The sequence below is a fragment of the Lucilia cuprina genome, chromosome 6, assembly GCF_022045245.1.
Source record: "Lucilia cuprina isolate Lc7/37 chromosome 6, ASM2204524v1, whole genome shotgun sequence".
Classification (NCBI taxonomy): Eukaryota; Metazoa; Arthropoda; class Insecta; order Diptera; family Calliphoridae; genus Lucilia; species Lucilia cuprina.
Window position 1 is genome coordinate 38,953,445 of NC_060954.1, and position 24,508 is coordinate 38,977,952.

The 24,508-nt window shown below is 30.6% G+C and overlaps 1 protein-coding gene across 1 annotated transcript in view; it reads left to right on the forward strand.

Annotated features, from left to right (window-relative positions):
• The window catches only part of LOC111687330, a 261,343-nt gene that overhangs the window by 221,224 nt on the left and 15,611 nt on the right, over positions 1-24,508 (forward strand). Inside the window, exons 7-14 of the mRNA XM_046954490.1 lie at positions 3,088-3,220; positions 3,671-3,814; positions 11,861-12,061; positions 12,531-12,599; positions 19,736-19,845; positions 20,597-20,811; positions 23,663-23,801; positions 23,909-24,014. Of these exons, the coding sequence (XP_046810446.1) occupies positions 3,088-3,220; positions 3,671-3,814; positions 11,861-12,061; positions 12,531-12,599; positions 19,736-19,845; positions 20,597-20,811; positions 23,663-23,801; positions 23,909-24,014 (1,117 nt within the window). The remainder of the gene's footprint in view (positions 1-3,087; positions 3,221-3,670; positions 3,815-11,860; positions 12,062-12,530; positions 12,600-19,735; positions 19,846-20,596; positions 20,812-23,662; positions 23,802-23,908; positions 24,015-24,508) is intronic.

Genomic DNA, 24,508 nt, shown 5'->3' on the forward strand with positions numbered 1-24,508 from the left:
CTGGCTTTTGGTGCACTCATCAACTTAACATCACTTTATCTCGTCCGTCCTTCCGTTAATATTTCTTGTGAAACTTTTTATTTAAAATACTTAAGGTACTCATATGAAAAACGAAGCAGGCTGTAGTTAGTTAGTTAGTTTGTTAGTTTGTTAGTTTGTTAGTTTGTTAGTTTGTTAGTTTGTTAGTTTGTTAGTTTGTTAGTTTGTTAGTTTGTTAGTTAGTTAGTTAGTTAGTTAGTTAGTTAGTTAGTTAGTTAGTTAGTTAGTTAGTTAATTAATTAATTAGTTGGTTAGTTGGTTACTTAGCCATTAAAAACTGTTCCTTGACCAAAACATTGTGATAACAATGATAACACCACTTTAGTGAAGAAGCTATACTGGCTGATGTTTGTAAAGCACAATAATATTGAACCTGTACTCACCTTAAAGTATACCAATCTGCTCATAACTATTCTAAGATTATTATAAGTCGATCCGTCCGTCTGTCCGTTCGTCCATGTAAATCTAGTCCCCATACAACTGAACCCCAGAATAAGGCTTGTAAACCTTTTAATCAAACTACAGGTTGCAATTTTGAAGATAATTCAATGAAATTTGGTACATAATCTTCTAATGTCACAGGGACAAAGAATATTGAAAATGGTTAAGAGCGCTCTATTTTTTCACCTAGCCCTCATACAACTGAACCGCCAAAAAGGCTTTTAAAGTTCATAATTATGTTCAATATACTCGTATCTTGACAGCAAATTGCAAAAAAAAGTTTCACATAGCCTCATGAACTATATAGGGCGTTATTTTAACCGTAGCCCCTACAAAAAAAACCTTAAAATTTGACTTAAACGTCTGCAGTTTTATTGAACTATAAATTTCACCTAGTCCTAGTCTGAGGCAATTAAACCTAAATGTTTAATTATGAAAACTTAATCCCTTTTTACTTTTTGTAAGAGATATAGGGTATTCTATCGGTCGGCCTTGTCTGACTATAATTCTTACCTGTTTTTTTTATTAACTTTATGATGTTAAATTTGTTCATTCTATCCTGCAGAATGTAACAAAAAACTATATTGAGTACTATTTTCATCTTGTAGAAATTAAAATTAAATTTCTACAGAACAATTTGTGATAATAGAAACCACTGAAGTATATTTAAATTAAATTCAAAAGAAGGAAAACTATAAACGTAATGGTGTGCATGTATAAAAAGGTATTTGTTTTGGTGGCACTGTTACACTAAATAAAGTAAAATAAATTTAATATTACAGTTCAAAAAACGCTAACATTATGCTTAATGTTGCTACATACCTTACATTGGTATATAAATTTACTTAAATTATTTTAAAATATATTCATTAAAAATACACCCTTTTGCAAAAGTGTTGTACAATAATAATTTCCAAATAACACATTTTTGAATTATAGTTTTGTTTTTCTTTTCTTACTCAAACCCAGAAACTGAAGTTCCAATTTATTATTGTGAATTATTTCAATTGAACGTTTTTCAGGTAGTTTTTTTTTTTTTGTGTAAAGAAATCAAATAATCTCAATGATTATTATACAAAAGAACTGCTTAACACAAATGGGAAATATGGCAGGATAGAAAGTTCTAATAACATTTTGGTAGTAAAATCCAATTAATTAAAAGTTTAAAGCCATTCATTAGATTATTTATACTTAACGATAGAGTAGGGTATTAATATACATCATCTGAAACATAAATAAAATACATCATCATACTGCCACTCTAAGAATGATGCTGCTCCTGAAAATCATCTGAAAAAAACTCATAAATTAGCCCTCCGAGAAAAAATTTAATTTTTTAGATATTTATGATTTATTGCTTTTATACCCTACACCACTTTAGTGGTATATATATTGGATTTGTGCTGATGTTTGTGACGCACAATAATATTGGTCCTATACCCACCTTAGAGTATACGAATCGGCTTAGAATAATTTTTTGAAGCGATTTAGCTATGTCCGTCCTTCCGTCTGTCTGTCCGCCCATGTAAACCTTGCATCAAACTACAGATCGCAATTTTCAAGATAGTTCAATGAAATTTTGCACAGTTTTGAGTTTTTATGGTACTGTAGACGTAACTTATTGAAAATAGTTAACCTCGGTCCATTATTTCTGTCTGTCCGTCTGTCAGTATGTCTGTATGTCTGTATGTCTGTATGTCTGTATGTCTGTATGTCTGTATGTCTGTATGTCTGTATGTCTGTATGTCTGTATGTCTGTCTGTCTATCTGTCTGTCTGTCTGTCTGTCTGTCTGTCTGTCTGTCCGTCTGTCCGTCCATGTAAACCTTGCAATTAAACTACAGGTCGCAATTTTGAAGATAATTCAATGAAATTTGACGCATGAACTTTTATGGAACTGTAGACGAAGCTCATTGAAAACAGTTAACCTTGGTCCATTATTTCACCTAGGCCACATACAACTGAACCCGTCAAATAGGGCTTTTAAGCTCATAATTATGTTTAATCTACTCGTATCTCAACAAAAAGCTGCCAAATTCTATACTATCCTTGATAACCCTGATGAACTTTATAATTATAGGGCCTCATTTGATCCTAGCCCCGATAAAAAGCCCCCATCAAAATTTTACTAAAATATTCACAGTTTTATTCAACAATAAATGGCTCAAGTACATATAACTGTGACTAGGTATAATTCAACTTAAATGCTTTATTATGAAAACTAAGTTACATTTTGTTCATATACAGGTGTATGGTATTATATGGTCGGCCTCACTTGTTTTTTTTTTTCTTCTTACTTGTTTTTTTTTTTTTTTTGGTGACGGTTACTATAGAATAGCCCTTAGGTACTTAAATTCTTAAGTGATCATTATTATTGTTGTTGAAAAGCTTAAAAAAGCCTCTTTTTTGATAAACAAGTGATGTACGTAGAAAGTGTTAATGCAAAAATTGTAAATTCTTTTGACCTTTTCAAAATTAAACAAACAATTGCAATATAAAAAATATTTTCTTTACTTTTCCCCTTCGCAGAAAATAACAACTTTATATAAGTAATAAAACCGAAAAAATATGCTACAATTTTCTTTTTCTTTTCAATTTCTACTTGCAGAGGCACATCTGGCATTGATATTGATTTGAGACGTGTCGATATTGATCAATGTCCTCAGCGCAATATACCAGGCTCAACGAAACCGCTTAACATTTTTGCCGGGACAGACAAATGTAAACAACGTACCACAATGGTAATGTCAAACATTGTGCAACAATCTACTATCTATATAAACCAGAAAAATAACTCACAAAATAGATTTGTGGGACAAGAAAAACCGAATAAAAGCAAAATAAACAAATATAAAGTAGCACATTATTTTGTATTTATGAAAAATATATATTTTACATATTCATACCTATGGATGATGAAATAATGACAGCCAACTAACTACAATAATTTTTTGAATAATTATTATAAGTCATGGACAAAGATTCGTGTTATTATTAGATAATGTTCGTGTAAATAAGTTAGTTGTGTGGCATAAGCTTTTCATCATGTTTATCTTTAAATAGAGAAAATATTTTTAACAACTTTTTTATAACCCAACAATTTTATTTTCTCTTTTTGCTTTCAATTTGTTTTTTTTTTTTCTTCACACAAAATATCTTATTGCTTGGAATATTTGCAATAACATTGACAGTGTGAGGCCATACAAGGTCTAGGTTTTCGCAGGGGTTCGTATAAATGTGTTTGCCGCAAAGGTTATTATTTTCCGGATACTACAAGTCAACATAAATATTTTAATGGCAGCCTTTTGGAGGAAGAATACGAAAAGTTAATGTTGGTATGTATGACATTTTGTATGTGACAAATGTAAAGAAAAACATTTCTTTAAAACAAAATTCTTCATATTGTCTATTTATGTATAAAATTTATTTATTTACTTTTCTTTTGGCTTTTATTTCCCTTTAAAGTGTTATTTAAAGTGATTTTTATTTAGAAATTGTGCTCGTGTGTGTATGTACGTGTGTTTGGTTCTATGAAATCAGCTACAAATATGTAATAAAAATGAATGGACCTCACAGCGTATGAGAGTTGTATTTAATAATAAATAATAAATATTCATATGCCTGAGGGTGGGACAGGCTTTCACATTCTTATTTTGTCGGTATTTGCGGTTGTTGGCCTTAAAATGTGCTTTTCACTTTTATTGTATTAAAAGAATTTTAAGAAAAAACAAACAAAAATTATAAGATTTTAAATTTAAAGTAAAAAATAATATAAATATTTGGGTTTTAAGGAAGGAATTTATTTCAATTTTGTTGCGCTTTTTAGGTTTTTTATTTGGCTGTTTCAGCAAAGAATTTTGAAATAATTCGCAAGAATTTTACAGCACTTTAGCATAAATTTTTAGGATATTAAGATATACGTTTTTGTAGAAATTTTTCTCTGAATTAATTCTTTGATTCGTAATTTTTGTAACCTACATCACTTTAATGGAGAGGGTATTATGTGTTTTGTTGATATTTGTAACACCCAAAAATATTGGTTACCCACGTTAAAGTAGTATCAGTTTATGATTGAAATTGTCCGTCCATCTTACTGTATGCCTATGTGTTCATCTTAACCTTGTGCTCATAGGTTGCAATTTCGACAACTATACCCTTAAATAGGGCTAATAATTATGTTAATTGTTCTAGTATTTTAATTTCGGCAAAACTTGAGATTTATAAAAGTCTATACTATACTGCTTATCTTCATAAATGACTTTATACGTCGAAATTCGAACACTTTTGTCGATGACAGCAATATCTGTCATTCTTAATCATTCTCTTCTAGAGGTTGGTTCAATCAGGCCTAATATGAATGAATCGCTCAACCACTAATTGATAAATATCACTGAATGGGGTCGTATCAACAGAGTTGATTTTAGTACCTGCAAGACTAAATGTTGTAAACGCATGACAGATAATGTTGGTCCATCTTTGAGCATGAAAATCCACTGCCTTGTTCGATGGACTTAACACATTTTTCAAGTGCCGAAAGAAGTATTTTTTTAATGTTAGAAATACTTCACTGCAACTAATCTTCTTACTATTGACACCACTTACATATATCGGACCAAAAATGCTAATATTAGGAAAGTCGTTCCTTTATTCTTCCGCAACACTTTTCGTATATGCCACTTTCTATGTGATAAGATTTAAAGGAAATGTCTACAAATACTTCTCCCTTGATTCTCCCTTACACATCCTATTTTCCTAGTCCCAACAGAATGCATTACATGAACAGGGGTCATCCCCTCAGTGCTGATCATAGAAAAAAGAGAACACGTTGAAATTCTGTATTAATAACCTCCGAGAGAAAGTTATCCTGGCATGTTATCAGGTAGTTCACCCGAACCATAATCTAAAGAATTATAATCCTCCGAAGCATGCCAGGAAAGGTATACGTGAGAGCGACATTTACTAATACCTGGGTAATATAAGTGATAAAAACTTATATGGGAAATAAATAATATTTATAAAAATATAAACGTTGGAAGAATCCATCAAATCCCATAGTAATATTCCACCCCTTGAAAATGAGAAACGAAACCTACCGATTTTGCACTAGAGTTTATAAGTTTAACTCTATCCTGCGAGAGACATACATAGGTTCACATAACGTTAAACAATTCCTCAACCGCAAGGCAAATTAAACTCAACAGGAGTCTGAATTCCTTTGGATAAAGCCCGCAAATGCAACGCTAAATCTCTTGTATCTCTGCACACATGTCACACATTACATACACACAAACAAATAAAAAATGTAGCAGAAAGAAATATTAACCGTTGTACTGTACTACCACCGTTAAACTGTATTACCACCCGCAAACAAATATGAGCTGTATTACCAACATATTACTACTTTATCTCCTTGTTGTTGTTTTTATGCTTTTATTAATAATTTGTTGAGGAAATTTTCAGATGTAGTCTCAGATTTTTACCCATATCTGAGTTACTTATAGACCGATTTTGCTGAACTTCTCGAAAGCATGTCTGACAGAATTATTGAAGATTTGGATCTCGAAGATATCTGGAGTCTTCAGATAATTGATTTCAACAGACAGACAAAAAGACAGACGGACATGGCTTAATCGACTCCGCTATCTATAAGGATCCAGAATATAGGATCGGAAAATTATGTTATAGAAATTACAAACGGAATGACAAACTTATATATACCCTTCTCACGAAGGTGAAGGGTATAAAAACGGAATTAAGAAGAATTGAATTAAAATCAATAAGATTGTCTGATACTTATTGAAATTTCAAAGCAATTTGGCAAAATTTTAATAAATACCAATATAGCGATAAAATTCGTTTTATAAGTTGGAACCAAAATCTCTTTAATAAATTTGGGACTAGGACTAGGTAGGTTAATGGCTAGTGTTCTAGTCTGTTGTACCGGAGGTGGTGGGTTCGATTCCCACCTGTGACACTAGTTAGGAAGCGCACAACAGGCCGGATAGAGGCCTAGGTGTATTTCTTCGGATTTGATGTGTATACATCCTCCTTTCAAACAAACTAACTAATTGGGACTAGGATCCTTATCCTTGCTCCAATGCCTTACAAGAACCAACATTTATCTACTCATTCACAGAGAAAACAGATTCGTTGTGATAACCGAATTTGTTTCCAATCGAATTCAGTCGGTTCTCACAACTATACCTTTATTCGATTGTAATTATTGTAAAATTCGGTTACTCTTATTGAATATATGGAGTACACAACTATTTTTTATTATTATTCGGTAATCAGTATTGAAATTATTGGTATTTACAACTGAAATTATTATTTAATAAAACCCAATTTGTGGATTATGTGTATTTTTAAAATATATTTCATTTTATTTAAAATATTTACAATAAAAAATGAATCTGTATAAACTTACAAAACGTATATAAATTATTTGATGATTGATGAAAATTTGATGTTTATGTGCCGGGGATTTTGTTCTTCATCCTAACATGTCTAACATGTCCAAAGGAGTACTACCTTTCCACAGCTATAAAATTAAGAAAACTAATAGAAAATAACACAAAATAGATTAGGAGATATAAAACATATTTAACATTACCTTTTACTTATATCCGATCTTTCCGTATTTATGTATCCTCAAATGTAATTTGTCTTTTTATTAAATATAAATTCATTTTATTTTATTTATTTTTATGTACGTCATCTAAAATTACCAACTTATTGGTTGTGAACATCGAAATTGGTTCCTCTAATCATCATTTAATTTTAAATAATTTTTTCCATTAATAATTTTTCAGTTGCAACGACTAATATTTGATGTTATGACGTTTCAATTCTAAATAAAAATCGGTTTCTTTTACTGAATTCACAAAAATAATTAATAACCGATACAATTCAGTTCAAATTACTGATATGGAAATTGTTAACACCACAATTCGTTTATAATTATGGTTTTTTAGTACTGAATATAGAAAATTAGTTAGTTTTACAGATTTTTAATAACAGCGATAGAATTTTAATTAATTTAACTGAATATTTATCATGCTAACCAATTTCCAATCGATCTTTTTTCTGTGTGTTCCTTTAGGTCTAAGACCATTATTGACCTTTCTTTCTATATCAATTAAAATAATTTAAAATAATAAAAACTAATAATATTTGCTGCTAGAAAATTTGGATAGTAGTTATTTTATGTCCTTGAATTAAACAAAAACTTAAACAGTTAAAAATTATAGATTACTTAAAAGCTTTTCATAAAAGCCTATTTTTTCATTAAACATGAGCAATATCGGTCTACCATTTCACAAAGCGTTCTTTGAATTGACCCCGTCAAATATAGATATATCGTAAATTAGACATATCTACAAGATACATAAAATAAAATTTTACACAAATTTAATACATATAAAAATAAATTATTATTATTACTCGCCGTAACTCTATTAAAGGTTAATTTTCAGTAATTCTCAATTTAAGTAAATAGCTAATTTGTGGATTTTGTAATTTCACAAAAGAATACTTAACAATAAACTTCTACAATTTAGTTTTTTCTTTAGCAAACAAACAACAATCATTTGAAAATACCCTATATATACATATACTTAAGTAGCAAATGTAAAAACTTTAAAACTAATCTAAATAAAACTTTAACAATATGCTATTTAAAAAAATCCTCTCTCTGTTCGCAGCAACATCTGTTAAAAAACATTAGCATACATTTAGAAGCATATTTGTGTACATTTCCAATTTGCATTTAACTAACTAAAGTACAACTATTTAATTAACTTGCACAATAAACTATAAAATATATGTAATGTATGTATGTTGATTTTTCCATACTTTTATTTCGAAACATTTGTAAAGATTGTTAGATGGTATAGAAAAACAAAAAAGAAGAAGGAACCGCACTGTTGTACAATTGTTGTGGGAATTTCTTTTTTTTTTATTTTTCATTAAAAGAACAAGTTACTAAAAATGATTGTTTTTAATATTGCAAACAAAAAGTGAAAGAGAAAAACTAAAAACAAGACCAAGACTTAAATTTATGGTTTTCATACTACGATTTTTATTTGGTTTTGTTGTAAACCAACAAACATCAAATCTGTTTTTTTGAAAAATTCTTTTTTTTCAATTGATTTATTATTTTTGTAAAAATTTTCCTTTAAAGAGCGCAAAGCTACTCGTAGTTTCTAGTTTTGCTAAAAGTCATGGACTTTTTTTGCTGTTTTTGCCAAAAACGTGATCTTTTTGGATTCATATTTTTCAAATCGTTTGGAATTTTTATATACACTTTACAAAATTTGATTTTCTACGTATTATAAAAATATTTCAATTGCTTCTCTAAATTAGGCGTATACTTAATATTTGTAATACCAATAAATCATTAAGACGTATACGTACAGGTCTCGTTAATAAAAGTACTGCAATATTACATTATAGTTTATATTTGAAATCAAAAATGAAGAAGTTGTTTTTTAATTTTAATTTTTACAATTTTTGATGTTTAGGATAAGGGCTACAACGTTATAATGAAGAATAAATAAAAATTCACTTTTTTTGCAAAAATGTCACATGTCACATGTCCTATGTGACATTTGGGTCCTATGATAGGACCCAAATCTCTTTGGGGCACATGCAAAAGGTTGACTTTGTGCAAAACTATTAGACACGGTTCTATTTTTGATCACGTAGTTGTGTTCGTATATAGTTATATTTCCAGGACATAGAGTGTAAGACCCAAAATTGGGGCACATGAAAAATTCAATTGTATTTATTTAATTTATTTTATTAATAGTTTATCAATAAAATTTTGCATAAAAATTATGTTTTTCAAACCTCTTTTAAAGTGAAATTTTGTTTATGAATAGAGCATAAATTCAAAAAATAAATCTTTTATTTTTCAACTCAGGTGCTAAATGTTTTAACCTAAGATACCCCAGTCTAACCTCAACTTTGCAACTAAAGGTGGCTTTTAATTGTATAATTGTCCTGTAACATTGATAAGATCTCCAAATTTGATATGCCTGATTTTGCTTCTAACTCTTGCCACTGGCAATAAACTACAACGGATCTCTACCACAACTCAAAGACTTAGGGCCAATATCTACTACCGGTTAAATTTTTTTGTGTATGTTAACTGTCAATTTATCGTTAGGATTAAACATAATAAAACATTGAAAAAATGGGGGGGTACTAAAGATAACGCATCATATTCTTCAGTAAATTTTATTAAGCATTTCGTACTTGAGCCCCATATACTGGACCTAAGTCTCCAAAGCTTGCAGACTTCCTTCATTCAGCAGTTTAGGCAATAATAAGAACTCCTTGTCTGTTTTTTATAAAGTTTATTCCAGAGTGAACTACAAGGTAAAGTCGATAGGCCAGGTGGATAATAGGAACTCCGAAAGTTAGTGGAACGCAGTGTAAGAAGATCAAAACGAAGCACTATTAGAATAAAGTGTTGTATATAAATGCTCTTGGTTAAGAAACTCATCATTATAGCAAAGATGTTCCTCCTAAATTGATATCGGACGGATCACTCGAACAACAATCTGAAAAGTTGGAACCCTTCGAGACATGTTAGGAAAGATCTTCATTTATGTAAGAGAAGTGTTCAAAACCTTTTAAAACCGCAAGGCAAATTCATCTAAGCTGGAAGTATTAATTCCTTTTGGACTCAGCCGACAAATGCGACTCGACTGCTAAGTCTGATTCTCGTTGTTCCTGAAAACCAGGACGAAGGAAAAGAGTATAACTAGCTTCTATACTTGTTATTTCAGGTATCGATGCTTAGTCAGTCCGGCGACAGCGGTAGTAGTTCTGTCTGTTTAGTTTTGGTTCAGTATGTTCAGGACGCTCTTACCCGGACATATGGGCGAATTTTAGTATGACATTTTCATAATATATGGAATTTAGCAGTATAAACTAATGTAAGAAACAGATCATTAAACAGCTCAATATGCAACCTCTACCTCTAGTCTGACGGAACTATAAACTTATGATGTCAAATGCATCCCCGGCTTCGCCTTACAATGATTCGGCGTGGGATCTAACCGGAGCACCAGATAATCCAGTTTTACGCGTGGCCAGAACTTGTTCTGGCTGGTCAGTTGATTGAGGTTCCTTCGGGATCCACGTAGTGGCAGTAGATTAATACCCAAACTCGCGGGGAGAGATTTAAGGACTGATATATCCTATAGCTAATTGGTTGGATAATTGTCTCTTCGAAAAGGTCTGTGTACAAAGCTGCATATGCTGGATTGCTGAACCCCATCGGTATTTCTTACCGGTCGTGTAGTGGTACGTCCGTATATGCTTGGAAAGTATCCATATATTGGAAATTAGTACTAATCTAGATTTCTTTTACATTTTGGGGAAGTTTCTCGGTGCTGTTGCCATCTCAACAGGATATATTGACTGATGCTAAGCGATTATTCTTGGGAAATTCCTAAAATCTTTGTCACATAGATCAGTTTATAAAAGAGGGATCCTGATCCATTTGGTTGTCTTTAGGAGCCATCTCAGTAGTGTGGTTCGGGACTTAAAGGAATGCACTGGAAGGGTCATTAAACGATGGGAATTGCATTTTCATGGCATCGTATGTGTGGTCTTCTTCCGGTACATCCGGATAATTGATATCCTCTTCTATTGGCTTTAGACTAGTGATTAATTTTTCTTTGTTGGAGTGTGCATAAGGCTTAAGCCTATGCTGCCTGTCATTCTGCAATGGGGCTATTATGACATGAACTTAAATAGCTCAAGTACTTCAGCAAAGTGCTTGTAGATAAACCAGCTCATCAATGTACAAAATTTACCACCTGAGTTATTCATTGAAGGATTGAGGCAAGCATGGTAGACCATTCTAAAGTCTAACCAGTGGATGAAAAAGACCACTGTGAGATATGGCCGTTTAGGCAGGTGTTCACGTAAAACACTTGACATTTGCCTTTACATCCTTGGAGAGCACCGTCAGACAGTAGAAACTCTTTATCTAAATGATTGACGCTGTGTCAAAAAAGATGGGTAGAGTTTATTTGTTTGCATTGTGTCCGAAGATGTAGATGTATTTTGTTCAGCAACATTTTTTGCAACTTGCCCATCAACATCCTCTTATTTATAAGTTAAGTGTATCTAAGGACTTTTCAGAAACATGAGAGGTCCGATTTTCATTATTATATATTTTATGATAAATATTATAAATTCGTATTCGAGCTGGAAATAATATCCCAATGTTTGCTGGGATATGTATGTAAATATTTTGCATGCTTTTATCATTATTTTTGTTTTTCTTTCTACGCTTTAAATATTATATTCATTTTATTGTTATTTTTGTTGTTGTCTTTCTGTTTTTCAACATTTGTTTTCAGGGTAAAAATTCAACCTACAATATTGTCAACGAATACGAATGTTTGCCCTGTGCCGAGGGCTGTGATTACTGTGAGGATAGTTCGCCTTGTATAGCCGCCTTAAATTGGCCAATGCGTACCAGTATCTTGGCATTGGCTTGTGTTGTAATTGGTTTATTACCACCAGCTGCTTGGTTTACATTTCGATATCAACAAGTCAAAGTATGTATATATTAAAAAGCAAAAAAAAAAAAGATGTAACTATGTGGAATTAAGAGGGTGGAATTGTTAAAAAACAAATTGTTGTTTCTTACATGAGACGACTATTTTAGGAAAATTACTTTTATTTTAGTTAACATGACAATATATGTTTGTATGTATTTAAAAAAAAAAATAATGCTAAGTCTTACCTTTAAGAAATAAGTAGCAGACATACAATACATGTGCATACGACCATGCCTACTACATTGTGCTGTAGGGTCAAACAAATATTTAAAATTTTTAATTAGTTTTGGCAAAATAATTATCGCTGTATTTATTTTTAGTTACTAAATTTAATTTTCATTTTAATTCAATTTAATTGTTAAACAATATTTGTTTAACTTACCATTTTATGAATTTCTGTGTGGATATTTGCCTAAAACGTTTTTCCTGTTTTTTTATTTGTTTAAATTATATTGTTATATTTCAGGTTGTACGTGCAGCCAGCCCTGCACTGTTACGTGTTATTGCATTGGGTGCCTTTTTCATTTATTGCACGGTGAGTTAAAGAAATTTACAAAATTTACAAATTAACAAAATAACCAGCAAAAACCCACTAATTACTTGTACTTATATAACCAATTACTTTTCAATGACTACTACATACCGTCTGCACTATATTAAACTACTCTTGTAATGACTTACATATAATTACATACGTTTATAAGTACATTGTCAGTATTATCATTTTATTGGCACATTTTATTTAACCGTGCTTATTACTTTTTAATGTAAGTTTTTGCTGGGTATGTACATACATATGTACCCAGCAAAAACGACCTAATAACTTTTCGTAAAAACTAATAGTAGACGCAGTAGATGTATGCTCGTGAACAACTTGTTTTTTCTCAGAAACAAAGCTATTTACTTAACTCCTTCTTTGCAGGCTATTGTAGTAAGTACTTACCTAAGTCCTTATTTGTAAGCGACTTTGGTAAGCACATGCCTCCAATGTTTGTCTCCGTATTAAAATAATGACTTAAAATGATATTTTGTAAGACATCCGCGGAAGGAGGAACTTTTGTTTTTCTCACTTCTTTTCTTCTTTTACTCATTTTTATGTTTTGTATGAAAAATTTTCGATTTTGGGAAGGAGACGGTGATTTCCTTTTTTCCCCGTGGATCCGCTCCTGGTGTAACATAGTTTTAGCATTTTAACACCTTACTTAACTGGACACTGTGTTAATGGCAATCACGACAGAAAAATGGGACTCCAGTCATTGTGACAACTGCAACAGTTGTAACAATGAGAAGGAGGAGGAGATTATATCTAACCTTCTCTGTTGAAGATCGACATTTAGTGGGAGCAGAGAACTCTATATCATATATACTGTTCTCACATGTTTGGAGAATATAACCGGAAAAAATCTATAGAATATCCTAAAATTCATAAATCGAAACGGTTGGTTTAAGTCTGGAGGTAGTAAGTAGTTCTGTCTAAATAAACTCCTATGACCAATAAGGCATCACAACGGGAGAAACTTATTTTTAGTGGCCTAAACCCAACACCTTACTTTTCAATGCAAGTTTTTGCTGGGTATATAAATATATAAGCTCAGTTTCCATTTAAAAGACTTAAAGCTATTTCAAGCTATAAGTTGTTGGAATTTTTTTGCCAACTACCACAAATTTGAAACTTAATAATCACAATGAATTAATATCCTTTATGAAAATGCAAATTATTAATTATGTATTATAAAATGGCATAACAATGAAATTTTATATGAAAATATTATGACCACCAAGGTGATACTGCTGATAATGACAATTAAACTAAAGGTGGTTTTATCACAGCTGTATATTAATGGAAATACATTTGCATAGTTATTGTTTGACCTATTGTACTCTTATTAAATGTCAATGATAAAGTGTCATATTTTAATTAATTTCGTTTTTTTTATAAAAGTCATTTAAAATTTTATTTAAAATGGTATTCATTATGTTTCTTAATATGAAAAAAAAAATTAAAGAATTTGTTAATTATAGTATTATGAAAATCGTTTAATACACAAAGTCTATATTTTTATATAGATGGAATTTTTAATAATTTTTTATTTACTCAAGACTTCCCCCGGGAGCATATAACCTTGTTGTAAAATCAAACCGTATTGTGTAATGTCACTGGTTGATGTGACAAAGCAGCTCATGCTGAAATGATCCGTTGAGTATCTAGGGAATTTTTGTGAGTAGATAAGGGAATTTTTAGGTTAACACTTGGTAGTTATCTGTCGATCTGTAGGTCGTCTCTTATAGTCTGAGAATGAAACTGATGTACGTTGGTAAACGATTGGTAAAATATCCTTTGTCTGACAGGAGACTAATACTGATTTACCTCTTACTGCAGGGAACTGAAGACTAGTGATTGCTTTTTTCTTGTAGGGGTATGCATTGGGATTGATCCCATGCTGCCCGTCATTCGCATCGGGGCTACTATGTTAAGAGATTAGATTGATCGAGTATTTTAGCAAAGCACTTGTTCATGGGCCGACACAGCCACACGCAGAGAAAAAATATGGTTCGACATGGTTACTATAACTAAACTATGTTCATTGTAACAATATATTGTTATCAAAAACATATAATTGTTATTTTAATTCTATTTAAACTATATTGTTCTTATTGTAATCATTTTCATGTTCATGGCAATTATAAATTTGAGTATGATTTCCTGAAAAATAATTATTTTTTCAATAACTTAATAATGGTAACAATGAAAACATATTATGTTACTAACAACCATTTGAATTTACAAATAGCCATTATATGTTATGTTGCTATATGTTATATAACAACTGTATGTTATATTGTTATAAATAACTATTATTTGTTACGTTGTGCTTGGTACAACAACGAAACAACTTTAGCCACTCATCACACACATATTATTTTTAAAGTATGTTGTTTTAAGGCGACAATAAAATTTGTAAAAATAATTCTCATTTGATTAATAACATTATATGTATAAGTATTTCACTTTGTATAGAATAATGTATGTACCTTCCCCACTAAAGTGGTGTAGTTTATTAATATTATGATAAAATATTTCAACTGTATTTAATTATAATATGCTATTTCAAAATTGTTACAATAACCATTATATATTTAAACTACAATCATAATTTTAACCATAATATGTTGCTCTTAAAACATGGTTACCACAACCATGTTTTTTCTCTGCTTACGTGTGCAACGATAGATACCTAATTTCTTCATATAAGAATTCAGGGGCGAGTGATAGACCGTTCTACTAAAAAATACCACCGTTAATAAAGGCCGTAAAGGCAGGTGTTCGCCTTAGATATTCTTACCCTTCACTACTTTTATTTGTGAAAGGGATCCGATCGATTCGGAATCACTTTCGGATTATATTTATTTGCCACTTCGAAAAACAAAGATTCATTGTTCAAAACTTGCTCTACTATCTATATATATAAATATGTTATTTTCTTTTTTAACCATAATTCATTGCCATGAGTAAATCCGGAATTTGTTTGTAAAATATAAATCACTTTCAAAGAAAAGAACGTATTTATTTTTATTTTTTCACATTTTATACATATATCAAATATTTAAGAATAAATATTTCCTGTTCTCTTCGAATATTTATTAACATTTTATCGCAAATAAAAATATTCGTTTATACATAAGTATAAACGATTATTGAGTGCTTATAAATACTTGCAGGAAAAAAGTATATGTATATTTATACACATTTAATCTTACATTTTGCAAAATATTCCATTTGGAAATTGTGCCATTTAATTAGTGAATAGATATCTCTGACAGTTATCTGTCCATCTTGTCAATAAATAGAGAGATTAATGGTGAGGTTATACCTTACCTAAGTATTTAACAAGATCCCGAATGTATAATTTTAAGACAAAAACAAGTATGAATGCATAATCGGACATTGCCGACTATATGATACCCTACACCAGTCAGTATGTTAAAAAAGTGGATAATTTAAAAAAAAAATGAAGCATTTAATTTGTTCTTTAGCCGTATTGTGTAACATTTTTTTACGTAGTATTGACAAAGAAAATAAATTTTCTACAAGAGGGCTCATAGGGGAGTATGGCCTATTATAAATTTTGGTAAAGGAATTCACGTCTACCTTAAAGTTATTTATGTAGATTTTAATAGTTTTATTTGAAATTATAATTTAATTTTGACCTTCAAGACATTTTCTGAAGGGGAGTTTGTATGGGGGCTAGGGTCAAATGATGTCCGATCACTATAAAAATTAGTAGTGTCACTTATCATTCTATAAAACTAATTTTTGCAGATTTTTGTTGATATAATAGAACATTTAACGTAATTATAAGCCTAAAGGCCCGATTCGGGGGGTACGGTTGTATAGGGGGTAGGCGAAATAATGGACTGATTTCAACCATTTTCAATAGCGTTCATCCTTGAACTAAGGAAAGAGTGTGTGCCAAGTTTCATTATGTTAAAAATTGCGACCTGCAGCTTTACGTGGACATACAGACAGACGGACGGACAGACGGACATAGCTAAATTAAATCAGAAAGTGATCCTGAGCCGATTGGTATACTATAAGGTGGGTCTGGAGCCAATATTTTTGGGTGTAATAAACATCAGCACAAACGCATAATACCCTCCCCACTATAGGGTACAACAATATCTGTTTTAATAATAAGTATAAAAATATTATCGTCAATGCACTTCATTTTAGAAACTACCTGTACTACATCGATGGACTTTGGCTGTTTTAGGTGTTTCGAAATAATTTCTACATACAAATATGTTGGGTTACATAAATATTCCTTGTATATATTGCGTGCTTATGACGATAGAACTGATTTATTCCTCAAACCCACTTATGCATAAATTGAACTTTAGAAATAAATTCCAATATGTATGTCTATCTTTAATTCAATATTTTATTTATTTCTGTGGTTTTTTTCTATATTGTTTTTATTAAAATAAAAACAGCAACATTTGAAAATAAATCAAACTAAATTGACTTGAAATTGATTTAAATGGTCAATAATGCTGCATGTTACGTTATTTTGCGTTAAAATGTGTGCTTATATTTTGAAAGCATTTAGTTATTATATACATCACTACATATAGTGAGTTCAGTACTATCAGTTTTTAGTGCTATTTGTACAATTACTTCAATTCAGTAAAAATTATTTTTTTAGTCGATTAAACGACACAGCAAGAACATTCAACGATTATTGAATTTAGTCTGCAATGCTTAGAAGGAATCTAATGATGACTTAAAAGTGATATATTATGTTATTACTTAAGGGCACTTCACACGATCACATTTTACGTACGTAAAGTCGAATGAAAAAATAAAATGAAATTTGATCCGTATAACAAAAAAGAGAATAAAAGTCGTATGATTTATGTTTATTTTTTGTGTTTACACGATTGGTATAAAACAATAACAAAGTAAGATGGAAACAGCTGTTTCACTTTTTTGTATGTGTTAACATAAAAATACATCCCTGATCTAATGCGACCTGCTTGTTTTTTTAATCATTTCAAAAAATGAATGAAGAGAGCCATACGACTGTCAAATTTTCCATCCGTATTCTCTCTCAATCCCATCCATAGTCTTCTACACAAAATTTTGACAAATCATATGACTTGTGTGATCGGTTTTACTTGTTAGCCTTGCTTTTGAACTTTGTTTTTAACACAAACGAAAAAAGAAATATTATTTTATCGAAGAAATTTAATACTAGATGTAGAGGATGTAACCTCGTGGGCATTTTTTTTTTGTTCTTAGAAACAAAACTACTTAACTCCCTATTTCATATCAGACATTTGTAGTAAGTACTTACTACAATCCCTCTCCGTAAGAGATCGTGGTATTGAAATATTTATCATAGACCTACAAAAGTATATATTCTAGATCCTTATCAAACTCTAAGGTGATGTAGCCATGTTCGTCCATCTGCCTGTTTTAAGCACGATAGAGTCCGAACAGAAGAAGCAAAAGAGTTGAAAGCACTATTTCGTATAGAAAACGTAAAATATCGGTTTATGTTTTCGTATAAAATTAAAAATTCACGTATAGAAATGAAAATCAACATAAATAAGTTTCAAATTCCTTTTTATCAAATTCTATTAGGATTGATTCATTATTGACCTTACCCCTCATATAAGGTACCCACCAAAAAATTAATTAGACGACCACCACTGACATAAAAATATGAGTCTTCGTTGAAATTCTCCATAAGTATGATTTTATTAGGATCGGTTCACATTTAACTATACTTCCAATATGAGATCCCTTCAGAAACTAACTTTAACGCTTATTACCAGGGTAAGGATTTCTATGCAAATGCATGTTCGTAGTGAGTAACTGAAAATAACTTTTAACTAGTTTTCTTTTCGAATCAAAGAATTTGCTACAAAATGGCATCGATTTGCTGTATTTGCATATTTTGTTATAAATGCATAAATTGCATATTTGTGTCAAAAACTTAAGATCTAAATATCTTTAATAGACATCTTCAGAAAGAAATTTTTTTGGTGCATATGTTTAACATTTTAAAGTGCATATTTTTCCATTTTTTAGTGCATATTATAAGCGCATATTTTTTTAAAATTTTTAGTGCATGAAAATCCTTGCTCTGCTCATTACTAATTTTAAAATGCAGCGCTGAAATTCAAATAAAATTCTTTCCATCGAATTTTTTAAGAAACAGTCCATAACTCACCTTACACCACATATAAGTTCCCCTTCAGAAAATAACTTCAACGTACATATATATACATTACTGTCTTAAAATCTGAGTGTAGCTAAGATATTATATATAAGCGCTATTCAAAATAACAACCTAAAGTTTCTAAGGAAGCATTCCATTTATAACATACGGTTTGATGGTGGGTACATAAGATTCGATATTGCCCGCCATAGCACTCTTACTTGTTATTTTTTCAAACAACATTTAATAGACATAAATGAATGTCCATTTAGGATATGTGGATAGTAGATAAAAGGATACACATTCATAAATAAAATAACAGTGTGTGACGGGACAATCACTGGGTGGTGAAAGATTTTATTTTATATATATTTATGTATTTAGTTTTTTTTTTAAGAAAATTGGATTTGAGAACAACTTAAACAATGTGATGGGACGTAAAAATATATAATATTTACTGATTGAATTAAATTTCAATTTTGAAAATATTGTATGTTATAACCTCAATTATAAAGTTAAACAAATAAGAGAGTTATATTCCTATACATATACACATTTAAGTAAAGATTCCACTTATGTATGTTGAAAAGTTTAGTGGTGTTTAAAAAGTTTATGGCTTTAAAAGAAAACAAAACATGTTATAGACATTATTATTTTACAAATTATCAATTTACAATTCATTCATGTTGTTGTTATTGTTTTGTTAACAACAATCACCATAAATACAACAAAAACAGATGACGTCTTATAAAATAAAATTTCATTGTTTTCATTTAATTTCATAAATACCTTTTACACACGCACTAACCAATGTATTAATACAATCGAATAACTACATATTTACTTATATAAAATTTTTTCATAAAAAATAAATGATTCTTCTTATATTCCTTTTAATTTTTTCTGTATTTTCTTTCTTATCCCTTTAAATCAAAAACAATTGTAGAACATTGTTATGTATCCGAATCCGAATTTATATACATGTACGGCACGAATATGGCTGAGAGAAATTGGATTTTCCTTAACATATGGAGCATTAATGCTGAAAACATGGCGGTAAGTAAATAATGTCTACAAGTGGAAAATTGCATTGTTTTGTTTAATTTTTTTCTTTGAAGAAAAAAGAAAATAACAAATGTATGTGGACTTGAGTGAGATGTACTGAGGGGAAATATTAAGTCAGAAGTTGTACAATGAAGTAAAAGCCTAGTGTTAGTTAGTTAGTTAGTTAGTTAGTTAGTTAGTTAGTTAGTAGGTATGTTAGTAAGTTAGTAAGTAAGTAAGTTAGTAAGTTAGTAAGTTAGTAAGTTAGTAAGTTAGTAAGTTAGTAAGTTAGTAAGTTAGTAAGTTAGTAAGTTAGTAAGTTAGTAAGTTAGTAAGTTAGTAAGTTAGTAAGTTAGTAAGTTAGTAAGTTAGTAAGTTAGTAAGTTAGTAAGTTAGTAAGTTAGTAAGTTAGTAAGTTAGTAAGTTAGTAAGTTAGTAAGTTAGTACGTTAGTACGTTAGTAAGTTAATAAGTTAGTAAGTTAGTAAGTTAGTAAGTTAGTAAGTTAGTAAGTTAGTAAGTTTGTTAGTTAGTTAGTTAGTTAGTTAGTTAGTTAGTTAGTTAGTTAGTTAGTTAGTTAGTTATTACAAGAAATCCATACATTAAAAAAAAAATTCCTTCAGAATTGTTGATGTTACAAGGACATCGACGTTTTAATATATTTAAACAAATAAAAAACGCTTTCATTATATTGACACTAACAGTATTTTCTTCTTATTTTTTCAACATTATTCAATATATATTGTTTTTTGCTCCATTTGTAGGATATCAGTAATATTTCGTGTACGTTCAGCAAAAGCTGTTAAAATAACAGATGCTGCATTACTTAAACGTCTGGGTTGTATTTGTGGCGCCATTGGCACTTGTTTGTTGGTGCGCACATTGGTTTCACCGCCTGATGTGGTCGTTGGTCGTACAGCTGATGATTTGAAGGCATTTTTATGTAAAACCGACTGGTGGGATTATACTTTTACATCAAGTAAGTTTTACTGAGCAAAAAAATAAAAAACAAAACTTACAAATACTACTAGTTGTCGAATGCACAAAGAAAGAAAACTATAAAAAAAGAAAACTTCGTATAGGTGATTCCATACGAAATGAATCGTAAATCATTTCAAAGTAATCTTGAAAGTATTTTTTTCTTCCTAAAGAAATTGGTGTGAAAAACTCCATACACTCATGCATTTCTGTTTAAATATTGTCGTAAGACGGAAACCACTTTAATAAAATGAAATTTTAAATACATACTTTTAATGCTGCAGTAATATGTTTTCGTTCTTGTATATTGTTTAAGAAAAAAAAAAAAATAATTTAAAAATGTTTTACATGTAATGAAATTTAATATTACTTATTAATGGCAATTACTAGACATTCATGTTTGTTAAAAAGAAAAATTATATTTTACCGCAATCAATTTAATGATCGAATATAATATATTATGAAATTGATATCGAATAATTTTCTCTTTCCAATTAAAAATTAACTTAACTGAGAAGCAACATGAACATTGATGGTGGCAAAAGCTTAGGTTTTTGTTTGAACTTTTGACTTTATGTGGCTCCAATTGATAGTTATTACTATTATAGTTTTTCTGAGAAAAAGCTAATTTGGGTTTGATGTAGAACGAGTTATTTTCATATACATGATAGGCTTTCCTCCGAGGCATTTTACCTTTATGTATGACTCCATCTTTGTTTAATTACAGTCCCGAGGAAAAGAGGTGCTACCAGTACCGGGACTATAAACTGGTAATGTCATTTCACTCCTCGGACATCACTCAAAATAATTTCACATGGGTCGAATCAGAGAACCCCATAATCTATTACTAGGGGTGGCCATTGACCAGCAGCACTATGTCCTGGCTGGCCAGTTGATTGAGATTCCTGGTGGCTGTGGTTTAAACACATTTGCGGGAAGAGTGATTAAAAGACTGAGAGCGGTTGAAAGACTGATTCACGTTAAAGTCTATGTTCGGTTGTTTTTACTACAGAGGACTGTTGTTGAACTAAGCGTTGAAATTGCGTTGGCATTAACCTAAGTAATACAAGATGGGTATATGTAGGACCAATCAGAATTTATCCATAGAATGAATGTGTGCTACGTTAAAAAATGATAGATGAAAGGTAGCATATACTAGTGATACCATTGAATTTTCCTTCCTTGTCCAGGTATGTTCACCACATATACTATAATGAGTTCTCTGTGAGTAAGAACAAATTCTACGGCTTATTTGGTGGATTCGTTCTTCGTTCTACCAGTTAAGTCTCTGGTGCTATTGACAACTCAACAGAGGCCATACCATCTGCGTCGTTTAAAACGAAAGTGATGTCTTTGCATCTGAAGTAAAGCAACAGGGCACCAATGGGCATAATTTTGATACATCAAATACTTGAGCAAACTGCACGTATAAAGAACCGAAAATTCCATACATATTCGTAAAATGTCACCGGTTTGTAAGAAGCACAATGGGACGCTTGAGAGTCGTTACAGAAAGAATGTTACCCGGTGGTTGAAAAAGGCAACCGTGAAATAAGGCCAACACGGCAGATGTTCACGTAAAGCAATTCGATACGTGATATGCCTTCCCACGCAGATGATCTCGTCTTCATGGTTACAACTTAGAAATTGTTGTAGAGAATGCCAATGGAAATATTATAACTTCCATAGGGTTTATGAGAAGGAGCTCATTTAGGTTTAACGGACGTCGTGTGTTTTTCATACAGAAGATATGCCAATATCATTTGGTCTCCCCGTCTTCAATTTTGAGAAAGTTGGAGCTTGCTTGCAATCAATTGTTTCACCTTTTTAAGAGGAAAACCAATATTATAGTAAATTTCATGAAAGCGTAAATTTATAGTATTTTCATGAAAGCGGTACCGTCGAAATTTTTGTTATAACGTCAATAGACACTCGGAATTCTTGAACAAGTTAAGAAGTGGAGTATTTGAGAATTATACTAGGTCTTTGGTGATGCTTTACTATTATATAGTAAAAGGGATTCTATAATAGTGAATACATTTTCGGCTTAGACTATGTTGCAGTGGTCTGGCTGACAGATTCGTTGACTCTTCCTTTGGATTTTGATGACACTATCATACTGTCAGACTGCAAAAAGTTCTCTGAAGGCAGGCATATACTGCCGCAACAAGACGAACTCAATAATCAAGAACACAGGCTGATGGATTTGCAATTTTTCTATCGGAGAGTACCACAGGTATCACTTCCACCTGCAAAACTCACCACATCGCCTTTTTGGAAAACCCTTTCAAAAACTGCAACAAAAACATTCTTTAAACAGATAAATTACATATATTTTCTTCCAAACTAAAAAATTATTTAAACAGTATTATCTTCAACTCTTGTTTAACTTCATGACACACTATTTCTTTTTTTTCACGGCGAAGAACCTGAACTCTTTCAGAGGTGTTAAATGACAATACACAAGGAAACAACTAATGTTAATGCCGCAACACGTCGGAACTCACTTAAACATTCTCATTTTACAAGTAAACGAATTAACAGCACGAGCTGTAGTTGTAACTGTAAGCACAGCGGTTGGTTGTAAAAAATGACTTAAGGATTCTACTACAACAGATCAGAAAGCTGAAGACGGTATGGCATTGTTGTAACTGGTTCTATGTTGGCTGTGGATTTCATATAGACAAAAAAAAATTAAAAGAAAATCATATATCCTTAAAAATGATTTTAATTTTGCACCAAAACTCTTCAAACCCATTTGTTTTAAAAGCAAGATAAAATTTAAAAATATTTAATATTTCTATTACTTAATATATTAATTAAATTATTAATTATAAAAATTTAATTTTCAGTGGAAGTTGTCTTTTTGGCTTGGGGCGTTCGTTTGTGTATAATGGTGCGCAAAGCTCCTTCTGAATTCAATGAAAGTCGCTTTATATCGATGGCCATTTATAATGAATTTTTGCTGACGTGCTTTTTAAATGTTTCTATGTAAGTTGCCTGTTTAAATATTAATTTTAAATAATAAATATTTTACCAAACAAAATTTTTCTTTCACCTCATTTTTAATAAAAATATGTTGTTGTTTATTTTTCAAGGCTTTTTCTACAATCTCCAGCTAATCCGGATTTATTGTATATAATATTTTTCTGTCATACTCAATTAACAATTACATTATTGTTGGCTTTAATATTTGGCAGCAAGGTGAGTTTTTTCTTTTGCTCATACTGTTAGTAGAACATGTTAAATACAATGTAATACTTTTGTTTTTATTCTTTTGAAAATTGTTTTCTTCGGTTGGTTTGCTCTTGTGTTTTCATTTGTCGTTTATAAATATTTATCATGATGATAAAAGTAACAATTGAAATAGAGTTAAGCTTATGCTTTTGACGGTAAATAAAATCTAAAAGCATGGCAAATATGTACGTACAATAAATTATTTTACTGCCAAGAATTTAAATTTCGTGGAAATCATAATATTGTTAAAATTTAAAGGTTTCTATTAACCGCAAGTTATATATAAACAAATCTCTGTGCTGGTTTCTTGATCTTAAGGTTTAAGGAATTCTAAATATAGCTTTTATACACAATGCCCTTAAATTGTTTCTTTCATGTTTCATTCATAAGCTAAAGACGAGTTAATAAAATTCCATATAATTTTTCCTGAAAACAATGCAAACCTCCTAAGGGTGGGTCAA